This window comes from Botryllus schlosseri, chromosome 11 (genome assembly GCF_051294905.1).
Source record: "Botryllus schlosseri isolate E-star chromosome 11, Bs_hap1, whole genome shotgun sequence".
In the NCBI taxonomy this organism is placed as follows: domain Eukaryota; kingdom Metazoa; phylum Chordata; class Ascidiacea; order Stolidobranchia; family Styelidae; genus Botryllus; species Botryllus schlosseri.
Genome location: NC_137246.1, coordinates 10,924,767 through 10,941,754, shown reverse-complemented (window position 1 = coordinate 10,941,754; position 16,988 = coordinate 10,924,767). Strand labels below are relative to the sequence as shown.

Sequence of the window (16,988 nt, the reverse complement as noted above, 5' to 3'; positions counted from 1 at the left end):
TCGTGACTTGACTCGTGACTTGACGCGTGACTTGACTTGACTTGACTTAAATTTCATGGTGGTGAAATTGCAGTCTCAAGTGTACACTGCATTTGTACATGGAAATACGTAAGTTTGATTGATAAAAACAGAATTTGCATATAGCTCAGAGTTGCAATGTTGAGGTGACTCGAGTCACCTTTTTCGTATGACTTGACTTGACTCGAGTCACTTTGCTAAAATGACTTGACTTGACTTGACTCGGCGTATCAGACATGTGGATTGACTCGTGACTCGGAGCAAAATTCACGAGTCAATTTAAAGTCATTAATGTAATCGGTATCGATAAAAATCACTGTATCTTGCATATGTTCGAATTGTTCGCGAAACTCTGGTGTAACCCGTGAGAGAGGCCAATTATTCAATGATCGTGCGTTTTACTGAGCCTACAGTGTTCTCTCACATATATATTGTATATTGACTGCAATCGAAGTGATCGAAGCTTACAGCTTACGCGGTCGTAAATTAGCAAAATGTCTATTTCTCTTCTCTGTTCTCACCTTATAACCAAACCTCTTGTTTTATTGAAATTGAATTCGAATATAGTTTATATATAGTCCTCGACCATTGGCGCAGGCTCGAATTGTATCATATAAATTTGTAAATGGGTAGCCTATTGCATCTTATCAGTTCGTTTCTTTATTCTTTATCTTGGTTACCGGTTGGTAACTATAAACTGAGGCTATGCAATTACTTACGTAGTTTAATAGTGCTACATATATGTAAGCATAGCGCCTTCTTGGGTAAAGTATATTCAACTCTATATTCGTTCATCGGTTCAAAATCAGTGACCAGCACTCATCTGTATTTCAGACAGCTAGCAAAATGCAATGACGTCATCATGCCTCATACTTCGAAAAGGCCACTTGACTTGAATTGTAACTTGAATTGACTCGACTTGACTCGAGTCACCTCTAAAAATCGAGTGACTTGACCTGACTCGAGTCAAAATGTGCATGACTCGAAATGACTCGTGACTCGAAGGTAGTTACTTGATCCCAACACTGCAGAGTTGTCAAACTCAACAGACGTTGCGGGCCGGATTCAAATATTCAGATCACTCGCGGGCCGTACCAGTCAAATGATTTCAAAATATTACCCCAAAATCCATAGATTCCATAAATTGAAATATTTATATGTTCTGTCGTGCCGCATCTCGGTAACTCTTCGGACCCGGAAATCTGCTACATATATATATATAGGTGTCTGATTCGGGAATACTGACATTTAGGGTGGCTGACAGATCTGCCGGACGAACAGCCTGAGAAAGGGTCTACGGCTATTCGTCCGGTACCGGACGAGTAGACACTTCCAAACTATGATTCTCGTGAATAAATTAACTTTCAGTTGCGAGGAGCGTATAATTTCAGTACTCGAAAATTCGTCTTTTACTACTCGACTCGAATCATTAAAATTAATACTTGATTCAGATTCGAGTACTCGAATCATTGTGCCCAGCCCTACCGGCGATATGATCCTTACGATCTTCATGTCACAATGAGTAGGGCAGGGCACAATGATTCGAGTACAGTACTCTAATCTGAATCGACTATTAATTAACTACATTAAGCGTAGGTAAACATCTCTTGTAAAGGTAAAGGTGGGCGTCAAGTTCTGGTACTTTCAACACAGCTATTTGCAATTATTAGTATGGCGTAAACTTTCCCTCGGAGCTATAATGATGAGCATACAAATCAGTAACAGTAACCATTGAAATCAGTAACCAGAAGGGCGAATAAATAATGTACAAAACCGAAGCCTGTCAAAAACGCATAATGTCTCCATAGTAACGGGCCTACGTCACACGGTGCCGGACGAATAGCCTGAGAAAATTATTCGTCCGGGTCCGGACGAGTAGCCACTGCCATCTTTAATGTGATGGATAACAGGAATTATAGTCTTTGTGGTCGAATAAAAGGTACATATTTGAAATTAGACATATTACATTATGTTGTGAGGTCATAATGGATGATACTCGATTACTCGACTCGACTCGAAGCATTTCACGTGATTCAGAATCGAATCACTCAGGTACTCGATTTTGCCCAGCCCTAATCGCCGGCACCTGTCTATACCGTTATAGAGCCAGTGGTTGCCAGTAAACTCGCCCCAAAGTAAATTCGGCCCAGGCAAATTCGGCCATTACATCAGTAAATTCGGCCCACCGAGAATATTGTATTAAAATGTATTACCAACCGTTAACATGAATTAATTACATAATTATACTATTATTAAGTGATTTGGATGTCAGGGTATGCGTAGATCGCGTAATCACGGGAGATAGCGCGGATATTCACGGGGACCGAATTTACCGACGGCCGAATTCACCGGTCAATTCACTGGTTACTCGGTCAATTCTGCCCTCAGAGAATTTTTTATAAAAATGTATTACCAACTATTAATGTAAATTAATTTCATAATTATATTATTATCAAGGGATTTGGAGAACAGGGTATGCGTATAAATATATAAATGTATATATATTTGCCGATGTTTACGGGGCCGAATTTACCGACAGCCGAATTCAATCGGTATATTCGGCCCTCGGAGAACATTGTGTGAATTGTATTACGAACTAATAATGTGTATTATATTACATAATAATAATATTATCTAACCTGAACCCTAACACTAATCCTAACCTAGCCCTAATCCTAAACCTAATCATAACCTAACCCTAATCCTAACCTAACCTAACCCTAATCCTAACCCTAACGCTAATCCTAACCCTAAACCTACTATAACTAATAATGTGTATTATATTACATAATTATAATATTATCAAGTGATTTGGAGGTTAGGGGTTAGGTTTAGGGTTAGGATTAGCGTTAGGGTTAGGATTAGGGTTAGGATTAGGGTTAGGTTAGGATTAGGGTTAGGTTAGGGTTAGGTTAGGATTAGGGTTAGGTTAAGATTAGGGTTAGGATTAGGGTTAGGTTAGGATTAGGGTTAGGTTAGGATTAGAGTTAGGTTAGGATTAGGGTTAGGGTTCAGGTTAGGCAATGGTATTGTAACTGTTATTGTTACTCTGGCCCTGGCCGAATTTACCGAGGGCCGAATTTACCGAGGGCCGAATTCACCGACGGTGAAAGTGACCGAGGGCCGAATTCGACGGGCCGAATTTACTTTGGGGCGAGTTTACTGGCAACCGAGCCAGTTACACGCTATTATTACTGTGTATGTGTTGCTAATATTACTGTGTGATTTTTTGTTTTGTTATGAGTATTTTTTTGCATACTCATTCTGTTTATTCCGGTTGACGAAGAAATAAATCTCTCTCTCTCTCTCTCTCTCTCTCTTATAATGGCGAAAACAATCCTATCCAAGTCTGGTTTTCAAATTCTAAACCATGACAGACAGAAGTTCCAAATCCAGACGATCCGTAATTTCTTAAATTCAATAGTAGTATTCTAGAGATAACTCTCAGAAATCGGCGAATTACAGACCAACCTGAGGAGAGCAATGGCTCCCCTCGCCCAGGGTCAGTATAGCTCAGTGTAGAAAAAACATCAAGACCACAAGATGGCGGCTGGCCATCTCTGGTTGATGCGGTCAAGCTCGTGCTTCGTGAGGTGGGATTAAAAGCTGCGCTTTTTAGCGCGATATAGTATTGAAGAAGCGGGTGTGCTGTATCTCGTTCGATTTATTAGGCGTGATACCATCCGTGTTATGTATCAAGTATCGTTGCGACATTGTAGCTTTATCATTTATTCTTGTGTACCGCTATGGTATTGTCTGACTTAGGAGCGATTATGTGAATTCTAATTCGGTTATTACCTATATAGGCCTATATATAATTTTCACGTATGCGCGCGACCTGTTTAGCTCAACGTACAATAAGCACTAGCCGATTATTTTTGTCCTAGTGATTTATTGTGTTTTATGGAACCAATGGGAATTTTGAATTTGCCTTTACTTTAGAACCATGCAGCTATTTGCAGATCGTTTCGTACTTCTTAATATAGAAAGCTTAGTCTTCTTAGCTTTGAATGAAGCAATAATGGCAATAATATATTGAAATATGATGACTCATAAAGGGTATGGACTGCTGTAGGTTTCGTTTCACGTTTCAAAGGTCTGAAATAACAATATTAAATGAGCCATCCTTAATTACTGAGTAGAAAGACCATATTTTCAAACTGAACCCTTGATTAATGCTTTGCTTGACACCATTGCTCACGTGAACTCCTTCCTGATGGGCCGTTGTGTTTTGTTAACTCGTCTGAATTTGTGTCCCGTGGCATTCTATTACCGCGTGTTGGCATTGACCATTGACCAACCAAGTGTACACCTCCAATTTTTTTCTTCTAAAGGACTGAGGCATAATTATCATGCAGCATTGTAGTGGGACACATTACGCTGACTCTGCCAAGTGCCAACAGAAGCTTGAAAAATTACGAAATATGTATAGGTCTCAGTCTCTCGATTATATTCAATATATTAATTAGGCTATTGATTATTATTCCTATCCTAGCGTATTGTGTAACTCTTCACGAAAATAATGGAAAAAATACTTGAAACCTGTTTGACATCCGATCGTATGTTGTTAGTGCATCATTTACCGGGAATATCCGGAGTTAACTTGGCAATTCGCACTTGATACTCCTCCCACCGGTGTACATTACATGATCGGTAAATGAAATCATCTGGAATAGTTTGCACGTCGGTCAATATGCGTTGAGTGTAACATACTTGTTGCAAGTTTGTCTAAAAATTTTCCATGTGAGAGAAAGCTATTTCATATTGTGTTCCAGGTGTTTTTAGTCTAAATTATCTTCGATCACAACGTGTCTATCTGTTAAAATACTTCCATGCCCAGATGTCGCAATATTATGAGCAAGAATTAGACTTCAACGGCGCTAGAGCTGACCTAGATAGCGTTCTACAAGATATCGTTGCCAAAGCAAATGCGGGAGATACACAGGCAGATCTCGACAGTAACACGGACGACAATGACTTGAGCGGTCACTTTTCGTTATCTCACGACAGAACCAAGGGCTTGCAGTTTGCTTCGGAAACCGAAAGTCCACGTAAAGGAAATCTGAAGTTGGCTAGAAAAAGAAAACGCAAAGACGATCTGAAAGAGGAAAAGCAACGTGCCAATTCTTGTGTTATGAAATTGTTCGACCGCAGTGTCGACCTAGCCCAGTTTTCTGAAGACACTCCGCTATTTCCGATCTGCAGAGCATGGATGGTCAACGATCCTTACAAAGAAAAAGACGTCTCGACAAATGACACTCACCGAAGTACAGACATTTCAGATGGCTTTGTTTTTATCCCTCCTCCCGATAAGCCTTTCAATAATTTTCTATCGGATAAAAAATATGTGAGTCCTAGAATACCCTGTCCTCCGCCACAGCCCAAAGACGATTTAGAAAGCTACTTGAAAGGCGAGCGTCCAACGCCAAGAGCCGAGACCCTCCTGCTCGATAATTTGAGGCATTGGAAAACGGTCCGTGAAAAATGGCAGGCTAAATCTGTTGAAAACGAACTACGGTACGCGACAGGAATGAATATTTTGAAGGATATTTCAAGTGATCAAACATTTACGAGTTGATGTTAATTTTGTTACGTATGTCATTGCATACATTCGCTGCCAGATAGGATTTACTCTGTGACACATCTATGGTAGTCATTTTATATCATATCCCTTTATGGTTCCGCTGTTCCCATTAATCATACTTCCTGTGGCTTGTGTCCATTGGTACTTCGGCCTTTTTAATTTCTAAAGCGTTGACTCCATTGCGTCATTAATGCTACGAAAATAATCTTTTGGTCGATCAATAATTTGAGTTTAATTTTCAATGCAAGAAGTCTATTGTAAGTTAGATCCATGATATGATTGGTGCTCATTTTGTTCTCGTTTTGACCATTGTATTTTTGCCCACGTCTTGATTGATTTGTTCAATCTTTCGTGTCGCTGCAGTTGAACGGAATAGTTTAAGTGTTCACTTCACATGTTTCTCCTCTTTTTTGACTATTAATACTATTGCATTTGTCAATCTGTTCCGACAGTTAACTGTACCTGTTCAGTGCACATGTATGCAGTGTGCAGTACAGGATATTTGTGCGTAATATTGATGTGAAATGCCTCCATTATATAGATATATATTTTGTAGCAGAACCGTAAACATGGTTAAGATATTTGTTGGAAACCTGCCTTCGGATTGCGGACGGTCTGACATTCTTGACCTGTTCGAAAAGTATGGAAAAGTTCGAGACTGCGACATAATACGGAATTTCGCTTTTGTTCACTTCGACGACGAAGAAGAAGCCAGAGATGCAGTCGACAGTTTGCATAAATCCAAATTTCTAGGTAAGTACATATGTGCTTTTCATGTGTGTCTAGATTGAAACTGGTAGGCCTACATCGTGTACCTTAGTGCTGGCCACATGGTTACACTTCATCTCTATCCTGAACCTTGTTACGTGTTATATAACATAGTTGTGCTTTCCGGGTATTTATAACTACGTAACCAGGCCCCAGGGTATGGCGAAGTCACTTTCAACAAAATAGTAATGGAAAGACCATGAGTGGGTCAAAACAACTTTTCCTAATGCTTTTAAGCCTGTCAATGGTGTACTGTAATTGCCGACGATAAAGTAGATAGCGTTAGTCTGGTTTCATTTCTGAAATTTTAGATAATGTCACTGCCAGCTTGTCTTCACTGCCATCAATCAGCATAAATAGCAATAGCGAGTTGATCTTTATTATTTTTTGCAGGTAATGAGATAACTGTGGAGGAGTCAAGCAGCCGGCCCCGTAGCTCTTGCAAAATCTACATTGGCAACTTATCGTCCTCCGCAAACCGACGCGAGCTCCAAAAGATGTTTGAGGAATTCGGAGAAGTCGCGTCGTGCGACATCATCAAGGATTTCGCGTTCGTGCACATGGTCCGAGAGAAAGACGCCGACAGGGCCATCAAGGAATTGGACGGGATGTCCTACGCCGGCCGAAACTGCCCCGTCGAATTCGCGAGAAGCGACCGAAAAACCAACCGATACGGCCCGCCTGATCGCGCTTACAGGGAGTATGTAATATTTTGTGCCTTGTTTCACGTGTCTGTGGGTTTTCAACCTCGTAAACCTGACATTCCACATTGCAGTTCGTTTGACAATCTGTGTCCGATACCGTCGATTATTCGAGGTCATTCGATCATTACCTGCGACTTGTTTGCGCCGAACGCCGCCCTTTACGTTCGATCGTGACGCGTAACTTTGTCGACACACACACATTGTCTCCTACGACGCCACGACGTCAATCTGAATTCTCTCTCTCTCGTTCGGTTCTGTTCGTAACGTTTGTAGCAGCACGGGTCCGTGTGATATCCTGTAGTATTGTAGGCATTCGGACAGGTAAATTCTTATTCGATTCTGGCGAATTGCCATGCAAGTAGGTACGAACCCCTGTGCACTTTTGTGTCCAAAAGGAGTATTACTGACGTTCGCTACTGATGAGGGTCAGTCGAAAAGCATCAAGTAAATAGATTAACAATGTGAACAATTGAACATATTGTTTTGTGTAAAAGGAAGTTTGTATGCAGTGGATGAACCAGCTTTGGCTGATAGGGCCAGGCAGAATAAAGTGCCCGGAAGTCCGGGACATTCGATTTGGAGTTGGGTATTGAGCCTCGAGTCAAGATTTTTACTATCACTCATGTCGTGATATGCATAGGAAAATTTGAGACGTGTTTAATTTGTTCTACCACTAATTAGATTTTTCCAGTTGGAATAATTTTGTATGTGTATGTGTTTATCTTAAATATGTCAACACGTTGTGAAAACGTCACGGGGTGATCACTGCTCCAGAGAAATGTCGTTTTTATGAACATGCGTAGCCTTTTGATACATGTTTTGCTTACTCTTGTGTGAACGAATTATCGAAACGATCATTCTCGTCCTCAAAAAGACTCAGAAATACGACTCGTACTGCTTGACTCGAATCTTAAGAATTGATCATCGACTCAGATTCGAGCACTCAATCATTGCCCACAGTCCAAGTCGTCTGAATTAATTATGTGTCGTTATGGAAGCTAAACGCGTCATGCACCGCTCAGAATAGCATAGGTGTCACTCTGAATTCTGTTTACTTACCTGAATATAGAAGGATAAAGAATACTGTAGCTAGCGCTAATGCGGTGATATTATCGGGCTTCATTGAGTGACATGTGAAAGGTAAGTATCTGAAATAGCTGACTTGTGGAGTTGTTTGGTATCATCATCCCATTTGCGATAAGCCGCTAGGAAACCCAACCAGGGGTTCCGAGCATTCTTACTCTTAAAGCTTGTTTTATTATTTGTGTTCAGTTGGTGAATGTTTTGAACATAGCTGCACTACTGTGCTGTACTAGAGAAGATCTTTAACATTAGGCTTTGGCAAATGTTACTACACATTGGTCTAAGTTATAAACATAACCTGTCTGCATTATTGGTCTTTAGTTAGCTTTAATATTCAGTAGCTTGTGATTTAGAGTGTCTGTTAAATGTAGTACGTGCTATCACGGAAGCGTCTGCATTTTTCGTGTCGCGAAATATCAAAATCATTGTGCGAATAGTCTGCCGGACAAAGCTGTCCGAAAATTTTTGGCGGCGCTGTTATGGAGAAAACTTGAATGAAAATATTTAGTTGGAATCTATCAGCGGGTGGTGTTTACAAGTATTTATTCGTAATATCTGTTTTTAGATGGTACGATTACTACTATGGACGAGGCGGCGGACGGATGGGCGGTTATCGAGGAGGAGGAGGGAGCTACGGCGGAAGCTACAGCAGCCGTCCCAATTACGGCGGTTACTCCGGTGGCGGGTCGTACCGAGACCGACGCTCCAACCGATCACCCGTTCGAAGCCGACGCAGGTCCCGGTCTAGGTCGCGTTCGAGATCGCGATCCTACTCGAGAAGCCACTCCCGAAGCCGTACCCCTAGGAGGAAGGGTAGGTCCAGGAGCCGGTCGCCGCGGAGAAGCAGGTCCAGGAGCAGAACTCCGAAGAGACGCCGATCCAGAAGCAGCCGATCTCCGAGGAAGAACCGGTCCAGGAGCAGATCCAGAAGCAGGTCGTCCGGGAAGTCAAAGTCCAGGAGCAGAACTCCGAGAAAGTCGCGAAGCGCGAGTCCCAGGAGATCGAAATCGAGAAGCGGATCGCCGAGGAACGCGAAATCTAGGAGCAGATCTCCGAAAAACGGAAAGTCCAGGAGCCGATCTCCCACAAATGGCAAATCCAGGAGCAGATCTCCTAGAAAACGCAGATCTCCGAGGAAACGCAAGTCCATCAGCAGGTCTCCGAGGAAATCGAAATCCAGGAGCAGATCTCCGAAGAAGCGCAAGTCCAGCAGCGGATCTCCGAGGAAATCAAAGTCCAGGAGCAGAACACCGAAGAACGGCAAGTCCCATAGCGGAAGTCCGAAAAACGCGAGCGACAGAGATTCGCGAAGCCCGAGCCGCTCGAAATCAGCGACTCCGAGCCGCGATGGGTCTGACGACGAGAAGCGATAATTTCAGCGTGATACTGCCTATTGGGGATTGATCTGCCGCGAATCATTAACTGAATTTCTATGTGACTACATGTGCGTGGGTAGTACGCGCGCAGTGAATGGATCGAGTTATCAATGTGCGTACGGCTTACCTGAAATTTCTGTTCTGTGGTTGGGTTTTGAATATAACTTCGTTTGGTAAAGTGGGTTCGAATGAGTTTTTCTGAGACTTGAAATACGCCAGGCAGCGGAATAATAAATAGTGTGGTGTGGATTTCCTGGTGACGTGGTGCCAGCTTGCCTCGTGTGTGATATGATAATGATATGCCTGCAAGGGAGAACCGCAGTTTTCGAATCCGCACCGGTTAACAGTCCTTGCTTGTCTAAGAAGTAATCTGGTTTTGGAAGAGTACCTATCAGCGTTATGGTGCAGCGATTCTGAGAAATCTGGAACGATTATGGAAGGATTAAAATGTGGTCAGTTGTCTCTTTTATTCCCGTCTTATTCAATTACCAAATAGTAGGCTTACCATATTTTGGAAATGTAAAAAGAGGACACTTTTTCAGAAATTTCAGACATGCAAAACTGGAGAAGAATTCTCAAAAACCGGTAAATTTAATTTTTCCCACTTCGTGATCGGTTGACTAAAAAAAAAGGTCATCACTTCCGCTCACAGCTCAAAATAACGTATTTCTCTCCACATTGCCAGGTAGCTTACTGAAAAAAAAAAAAAAAAAAAAGAGGTCTTCTTTTCGCTCAGAGCTAAAATCACCGCTTTTCCCTCCGAAATACCCGCCGGAGCGTCACTTCTCGGCTAATTTGCGGTATATCGCTCGCAATTTGATCTAAATCTGACCTAAATTTTCAAAAAAGAGGACAAAATCTCCAAAAAGAGGACAAAAGGGCGTCATCCGAGGACACTTTCAAAAAAGTCAAAGAGGACAAATCCTCTTAAAAGAGGACGCATGATAAGCCTACCAAATAGGCACGTAATTAATGGAGTTACAGTCAGACAGCACAAACTGGTATCCTGTCATCATGAAATTCTGGTGTAGTGGTCATGTGTATCAATTCAAGAAGAAAATGGATTCCATGTTGAGGCTTCGATCCCTTGAGACATTAGGAAACACTTCAGTAATTTCTATTCAAGCTATTGTGAAAGCCCACCAATTTAATGAGACTGACACCTTCAAATCCAGAAAGTTTTGCAAATATTGCCAAGTTACCCTGATTGACCATTGTTAAGTAGTTGAGAGATATGTAGCCTATGCCTCTCTTTAACGGGTGAGATTGCCGTAATTACTGTGTGCAATACCCCTGTGTCACGGTACCTGGATGTATTTTCGAAAATTGCTCCTATTTTCATTGTCATTAGACTTCAAAAGTAGCTACCTTCGATTAGCTGCTAAAATTATGCAAACTGTCGATCATACCTAGTATTTGAAACTGCCTACTTAAAGTAGTTCTCAGACCTTCACTTTCTACCTCAATTTGAATTATGGTGACGCGTATTAGAAATCACTACTTCTGTAACTTGTAATTGGATATAAATTTAGGGCGTGCAAATTTACCCAAAATCACAAATTAAGCCTTCATTGATGTCGGAAATTCAGAGTTTTCGCGGACCCCCAGTTGAATCCACAATTGATAAGATAATCGTCAGATTATATTTTTATCTGAACAAGATACGCGATGTAATTACCAGAATGCCGAACGACCAGTCTCTTCATCCACCTCAGCCAAGTGCCCGATGTCGCAGTTCTTTCTTCGGTGTTTTTGTCTCTATTCCGCGGCTCTTTGTTAGTCTTTTAGTTCCTTTTGTGCGCTTTTTCGTCGGGTCATTTTCTGGCCCCTTTTGTCGCCGTAACAAAAGCGACGCGGGAACAATAGCCCAGAATAACCTCCGTCGTGAAATCGAACCCCGGCCGTCCTTGCGGCAGGTTCCCCGCCAAACCCTGGATTAGAAGTCCAGAGCGCTATCCATTGCACTACGGAGGCGGACAGTTGTTTCAGGTTCCTCAATGAAACTGATATAGGTCTTCTTCGTATCCTATCTGACGATGGGCGTGAAGACAGCATTGTATTTTCGGTGTGTCAATAAAGTTCTCGGACGATTTTCATTTTTGTAATTCAGACTCGTTGGGATAGGCTTACGTTCACGGGGAGTTAAAAGATCACGGTCAATTACACTACGTAACAGTATCTTGTTTAGGTCCCTTTTTGTTACCACGTTAAGTTTGAAAATCTAATTATTTTTTCATATACTCGATTCTTATGAATTTATCACCGTCCTTGTTTTTTCTGACATTGATGAATAAGTAGTTTCGGAAGTGTGTGTATCCCCAACTAGGAATCAAATACATGACTAAAATATGACAAGTAGGTCCTCTTTCAAGCGGCGTTTCTTCGATATACCCTCCGAGACCAAAATTTATAAACGGAAAAATAAATTCTTTTTTCGTGTTGGTGAAGGAATATTAGGGTTGTAAGGGTCATGGTTGGGGTTAGGGTATCCTAATATTAGGGTTGTGAGTGAGAGATATTAGGGTAAGGGGATGACGTATATTAGGGTTAGGGGTGATAAAATCCTCGAACTAGCGTCCGAAACCCCAACCCTAATATATTTTATCCCTCACTCTTGACATCCGTCATGCTCCAACCCTAATATCTCCCACTCACAACTCTAATATACCGCCCCCACAACCCTAATATCTCCCAATCATATCCCTCGCCGACAACCCTAATATATCCCGTTCACAACAATAATATCCAACACAACAATAATAAACCAATGATGATATCCCTCCCCCACAACCCTAATATATCCCTCTCACAACCCTAATATCCCTCCCCCACAACCCTAATATCTCCCACCCTAAACCCTAAAATTGGAATACCCTAACCATAACCCTAACCCACTTCCATCCCTAATATCCAGCACCCACAACTCCAATTCTATCCCAATCCCAACACGAAAACGAATTTATTTTTCCGTTTATAAATTTGAATCTCGTGGTATATCGAAGAAGCGCCTCTCAAGCTCGGGTTGCCAATTGCCATACGCCCCCCATTTACGTGGATTTGTCCTGCTTTTTGACGAAATGTCGTCCGTTCGCCCAATTGCCATGCCTTTTGACAATTTACCCGCCCTTAAAGCCTAAAATGCCTAAAAACACGAAAGACGTTGAATTTTGGCCTAAAAGATAGACGACGGATTATGTGGGAGTCAAATTTGAAGTGACATTTTTTTAGCCATGACATCACATTTAACCAGAGGTGGTCAGTAACGAAGTTCTTTTACTTTTTCGAAGTACTCAAGTAGTTTTCCTCTACTTCTGGTACTTACTCAAGTAGATCTGATTTTCGCTACTTCTACTTCGTAATATTTTGTGATCTACTTACTTACTTTTCGCTATTTTCAGTTTGTCAAGTAGAAGTAGTTCAATCTTCCAATCAGGAAGATAGCCTGAGGAATTTCGGGGCTGTTTTCACGGAGTATCGACATTTGATTTTCATAAAAGTTTAGTAAAGCCCAGAATTTTCGTCGCGCTCCGCGCGCAGTGGATACGGAGTGACCAGTATCACATCACGAAAGTATCGGTGAATATAATTTAGGTACAGGGTTGACGTGGTTCCGTTCACACCACATTGGCGCCCGTGGCCCATATGAAATAATTCATTACCGTATATTTGGCTCATCATAACGTTTGAAACTGATGTTTCGCAATCTAGTATTTACTTGTCATATCGTACTCTAGCATGTCCATGGCGTGTCCTAATCTGGAAAAGTGGACTCTGACTTTTTTTTAGGTTTAGAGCTGTTTTAGCATACCACTTTCTGGACCAAATACATGAAATACATGTTCTGCTTTTAGAAGTAGTATTTATACTTCACTTTCAATTCCCGGTATCATATACTTTGAGTTATAATTAATATCAGTTCTTTTGTCTGGATAACATACATGTCAGTGTTGGGATGACTCGAGTCATGACTTGACTCGAGTCAGACTCGAGTCAACTTTTTCGTATGACTTGACTTGACTCGAGTCACTTTCCAAAAATGACTTGACTTGACTTGACTCGGCGCTTCAAAAATGCGAATTGACTCGTGACTCGGAGCAAAATTTACGAGTCAATTTCGAGTCATCAAGTAAACAGTATCGATTAAATCACTGAATTTTGTGAATGTTAGTATTATGCGCGATACGCCTGTTGTGTAACTTGCGAGAGCAACCAATCATTCACTGCTTGTACGTTTCACTGATCCTCTATTGTTACATCACTAATATACTACAACAAACGTAATGATCACAGCTTACGTTGTTAGTAGTAGTAGCAATAGATTAACCTCATAACAACGTATCTCTGTTTCTTAGACGGCCCAGTACTTAAATTCCACGGTGATCGCCTTTACCGACCCTCCTATATGACTTAAATCCAGCGAATATAGTTTGTGCGTTTATTTTTTCACGGACGGGTATAGTGTATTGTACCATATGAATTTGTTAAACTTCTCGAGGCTTCGAGCCGATTGGCTGCTAATAACAGACTGTTGCATGTTGCTATACATAGTAACTCGAGTATTTTATTTGCAGTTCCACGTGTGCGTGAGCGATGCAGCGCCTTCTTGCAGGCATATTTAACTTTATATTAGTTATTTGATTCAAGATAAATGGCCAATTATTCTGTCTTTCACACAGATAGCAACATGTTATGACTTTGAATCGTCACTGATACTTCGAAAATTCAATTTGACTTGAAAAATGACTTGACTCGTGACTCGACTTGACTTGACTTGACTTGACTCGAGTCACCTCCAAAAAACGAGTGACTTGACTTGACTCGAGTCACCTTCGAAAATCGATTGACTTGACTTGACTCGAGTCAAAATGTGCAATGACTCGAGATGACTCGTGACTCGAAGGTAGTGACTTGATCCCAACACTGTTACATGTTGAAGTATAAAAGCAAGTGTAGTAATGCCTTTAATTTTTGGAAATAAAGCTACACAATATGGCATTTTACACATATTTTTTATTGACGTTTACTAATCGCGCAAAGTGTTTACACCGTAGTTCGACTAAACTACGGGCCTGATAATATGGGGGATGGTGCCATACCATGCTATTTTCTAAAACGTGCTGTTCGAGAAAACAAAGGATTAGCGTCGCATTTTCATCTCATGATGTGGACGAATGCTTATGCTATCGAAAATTGGATACCTGCTGGTATGCATCAATACGAATCAAGCTCCGCACCTGTGGCATAGCTCAATTTGCTCCTTTTTACAATCCATGTGAACGAATTAGGATCGTTTTCACTACTAACTTACTTGACTACTTTTAAAGTCAATCAATTCTACTTCTACTTCAAGTAGTTTTAAGTTGCTTGTGGAAGAAGTACTTCTACTCGTACTTGAGTAGATTTTTTCGTCGCTACTTCTACTTCTACTTGAGTAGCTTTCTTGACTACTTTGACCACCTCTGCATATAACTATAACTATAGGTAAAACGTGGACAATTCGGGAGTCGATCCGGAGTGGTGACCTTTTCGTTAGTTAACACAACAAGATTTCCAGTAAATATTGGAAAATCAGCTGTTTTCTATTTCGGTAACTAACTTTTATGATTTCATAAAAGTGCCGTCCTTTCCCGATTCCAAAATAGGGTAACCCAACTTCAAACCAGCTTTCATGACTTTGAATAATATTGGAAGCTAAACCGATATAGTTTTGACGCGGCATGACTAGGGCTGGGCAAAATCGAGTATCTGAGTGATTCGATTCTGAATCACGTAAAATGCTTCGAGTCGAGTCGAGTATTCGAGTATCACTCATTATGACGTCACAACATAATGTACTATGTCAAAGTTCAAATATGTACCTTTTATGCCACCACGAAGAACATAGTGCCTGTTATCCGTCACATTAATGATACTTCGGTATGTTTTCGACCATACCGACTTCATTGCACTTCTTGACAATGTTGTGGAACGATCATGACTTCGGAAATGTGTTATTTCCAGTAACGTTCGTAGCTTTGTACTATGTCTATCATGCTACGACACGGCCAATCAAGGTTTCAAGGCTTCATCAGTGGAAAATATTATCAAAACTATAATTCTTGTTAGTTTATTAACTTTCAGTTGTGAGGAGCGTACAATTTCAGTACTCGAAAAAATCGTCTTTTACTACTCGACTCGAATCATTAAAATTAATACTCGATTCAGATTCGAGTACTCGAATCATTGTGCCCAGCCCTACATGACCCTATTTGATTGAGGGAAAGATTTTCAATTTAGCATCAAGTGCCTCTTTTATTCTATCATCAGACACTATAATTCCATCTTGACAACACGGCTACACTGGTTATGGCCGTGGCGTATAGCCTACTGTCGCATGAATGTGAAAGTAATTGAACTTCGTGGTTTAGTGAGCCAAACTAGTCCAACTAAATATCTCAACTATAGTTAAAAATGTACTGGATAATACAAGCAAATTTCCATTAACTCAGAACCGCTTCGCAGGCCGGATGCGGTCGTATGTCTGACAGTATCCGGTCCTAAAACTCTGTTCAAGAAACCTGAACCCATGGTTCAACAATGGTGCCATAAGACCACGTGTGATTTGTTCTATTGAATATGAAGGGCTGTGGAGTAGGAATCGCGGAGTCGGAGTTTCGCTTATTTTCCCTCAATAGAGTCACAAAAGATTTTTAGCATCCTCAGGGGTCGGAATCGTGAAAAATATAGCCTAGTATGGCTGGAAACGGGGTCAGAGTTTGTAAAAATGCTCCTGACTCCGACTCCCACTCCAACTACTTTATATGAACGCGACTGGTACCCAGCAAAAGCTACTGCTACAAGGCATGTACATGAAAATCATTTAAACGTCACTTTGACCTGTAATTTTTGAAGTATATTTGTAGTGCTGTTGGAGACGGAGCTGGAGTCGGAGTCGATGATGCGTTTAAGCATTCGGGTGTCGGTGGTAAAGTTTAGCGAGTCCACAGCCCTGATATAAAATGCAGTAGTGGAGTGGTGACTGGTGAGTCTGGTGAAATATCTGCTAATACTATTGTCAAAGCTTTTTCGTCAGGCGAGATTATCTTTCTCCGCTGGCGAGAATGTACTAGAAGCGCACGCAATTGTCGAGCGCTCCGATCCATACCTCGTCGGATTGCGTGATTAGTGATTACTGCCCGTAAACCGTCGGTATATAAACGACTACTGACAAGAAAATAGGGTTGCATCCAAAACGAAAATATATTCTGTCGCGCCGCTGAGTGGCAGGACATTTCATGAGTATTATGGTATGGAAAGATTTTGCATACTTTGCTACTCAAGCAGTTTTCGACTGTCAATGATCCTACTTCTGAGTTGTCAAATCGATCACTTGCCTCGCACCACCGATCGCTGACAATGTATAGTATCATGTATCCATTTAACCTTAAATTGTGACTACGAAGTACTTCGAAAACG

At 41.3% G+C, this 16,988-nt stretch overlaps 2 protein-coding genes across 2 annotated transcripts; both read left to right on the top strand.

The window, feature by feature from the left end:
- Positions 1-4,798: 4,798 nt before the first annotated feature.
- Positions 4,799-6,163, top strand: LOC145450709 (protein lin-37 homolog). Its single transcript, XM_080329210.1, has one exon. The coding sequence runs from the start codon at positions 4,859-4,861 to the stop codon at positions 5,594-5,596; it is 738 nt and encodes a 245-aa protein (XP_080185336.1). The 5' UTR covers positions 4,799-4,858; the 3' UTR covers positions 5,597-6,163.
- On the top strand, positions 6,112-9,711 carry LOC145450708 (uncharacterized). The gene is made up of 3 exons (XM_080329209.1): positions 6,112-6,355; positions 6,764-7,070; positions 8,723-9,711. The coding sequence occupies exons 1-3, from the start codon at positions 6,127-6,129 to the stop codon at positions 9,528-9,530; spliced, it is 1,344 nt and encodes a 447-aa protein (XP_080185335.1). The 5' UTR covers positions 6,112-6,126; the 3' UTR covers positions 9,531-9,711.
- The last annotated feature ends 7,277 nt before the right edge of the window (positions 9,712-16,988 follow it).

Excerpts from the sequence above, each read along its gene's own strand:
- LOC145450709 (XM_080329210.1), top strand. The coding sequence starts at position 4,859 with ATGTCGCAATATTATGAGCAAGAATTAGACTTCAACGGCGCTAGAGCT.
- LOC145450708 (XM_080329209.1), top strand. The coding sequence starts at position 6,127 with ATGCCTCCATTATATAGATATATATTTTGTAGCAGAACCGTAAACATG. Across the intron at positions 6,356-6,763 it reads GCATAAATCCAAATTTCTAG|GTAATGAGATAACTGTGGAG; the intron begins GTAAGTACATAT and ends TATTTTTTGCAG. Across the intron at positions 7,071-8,722 it reads CCTGATCGCGCTTACAGGGA|ATGGTACGATTACTACTATG; the intron begins GTATGTAATATT and ends ATCTGTTTTTAG.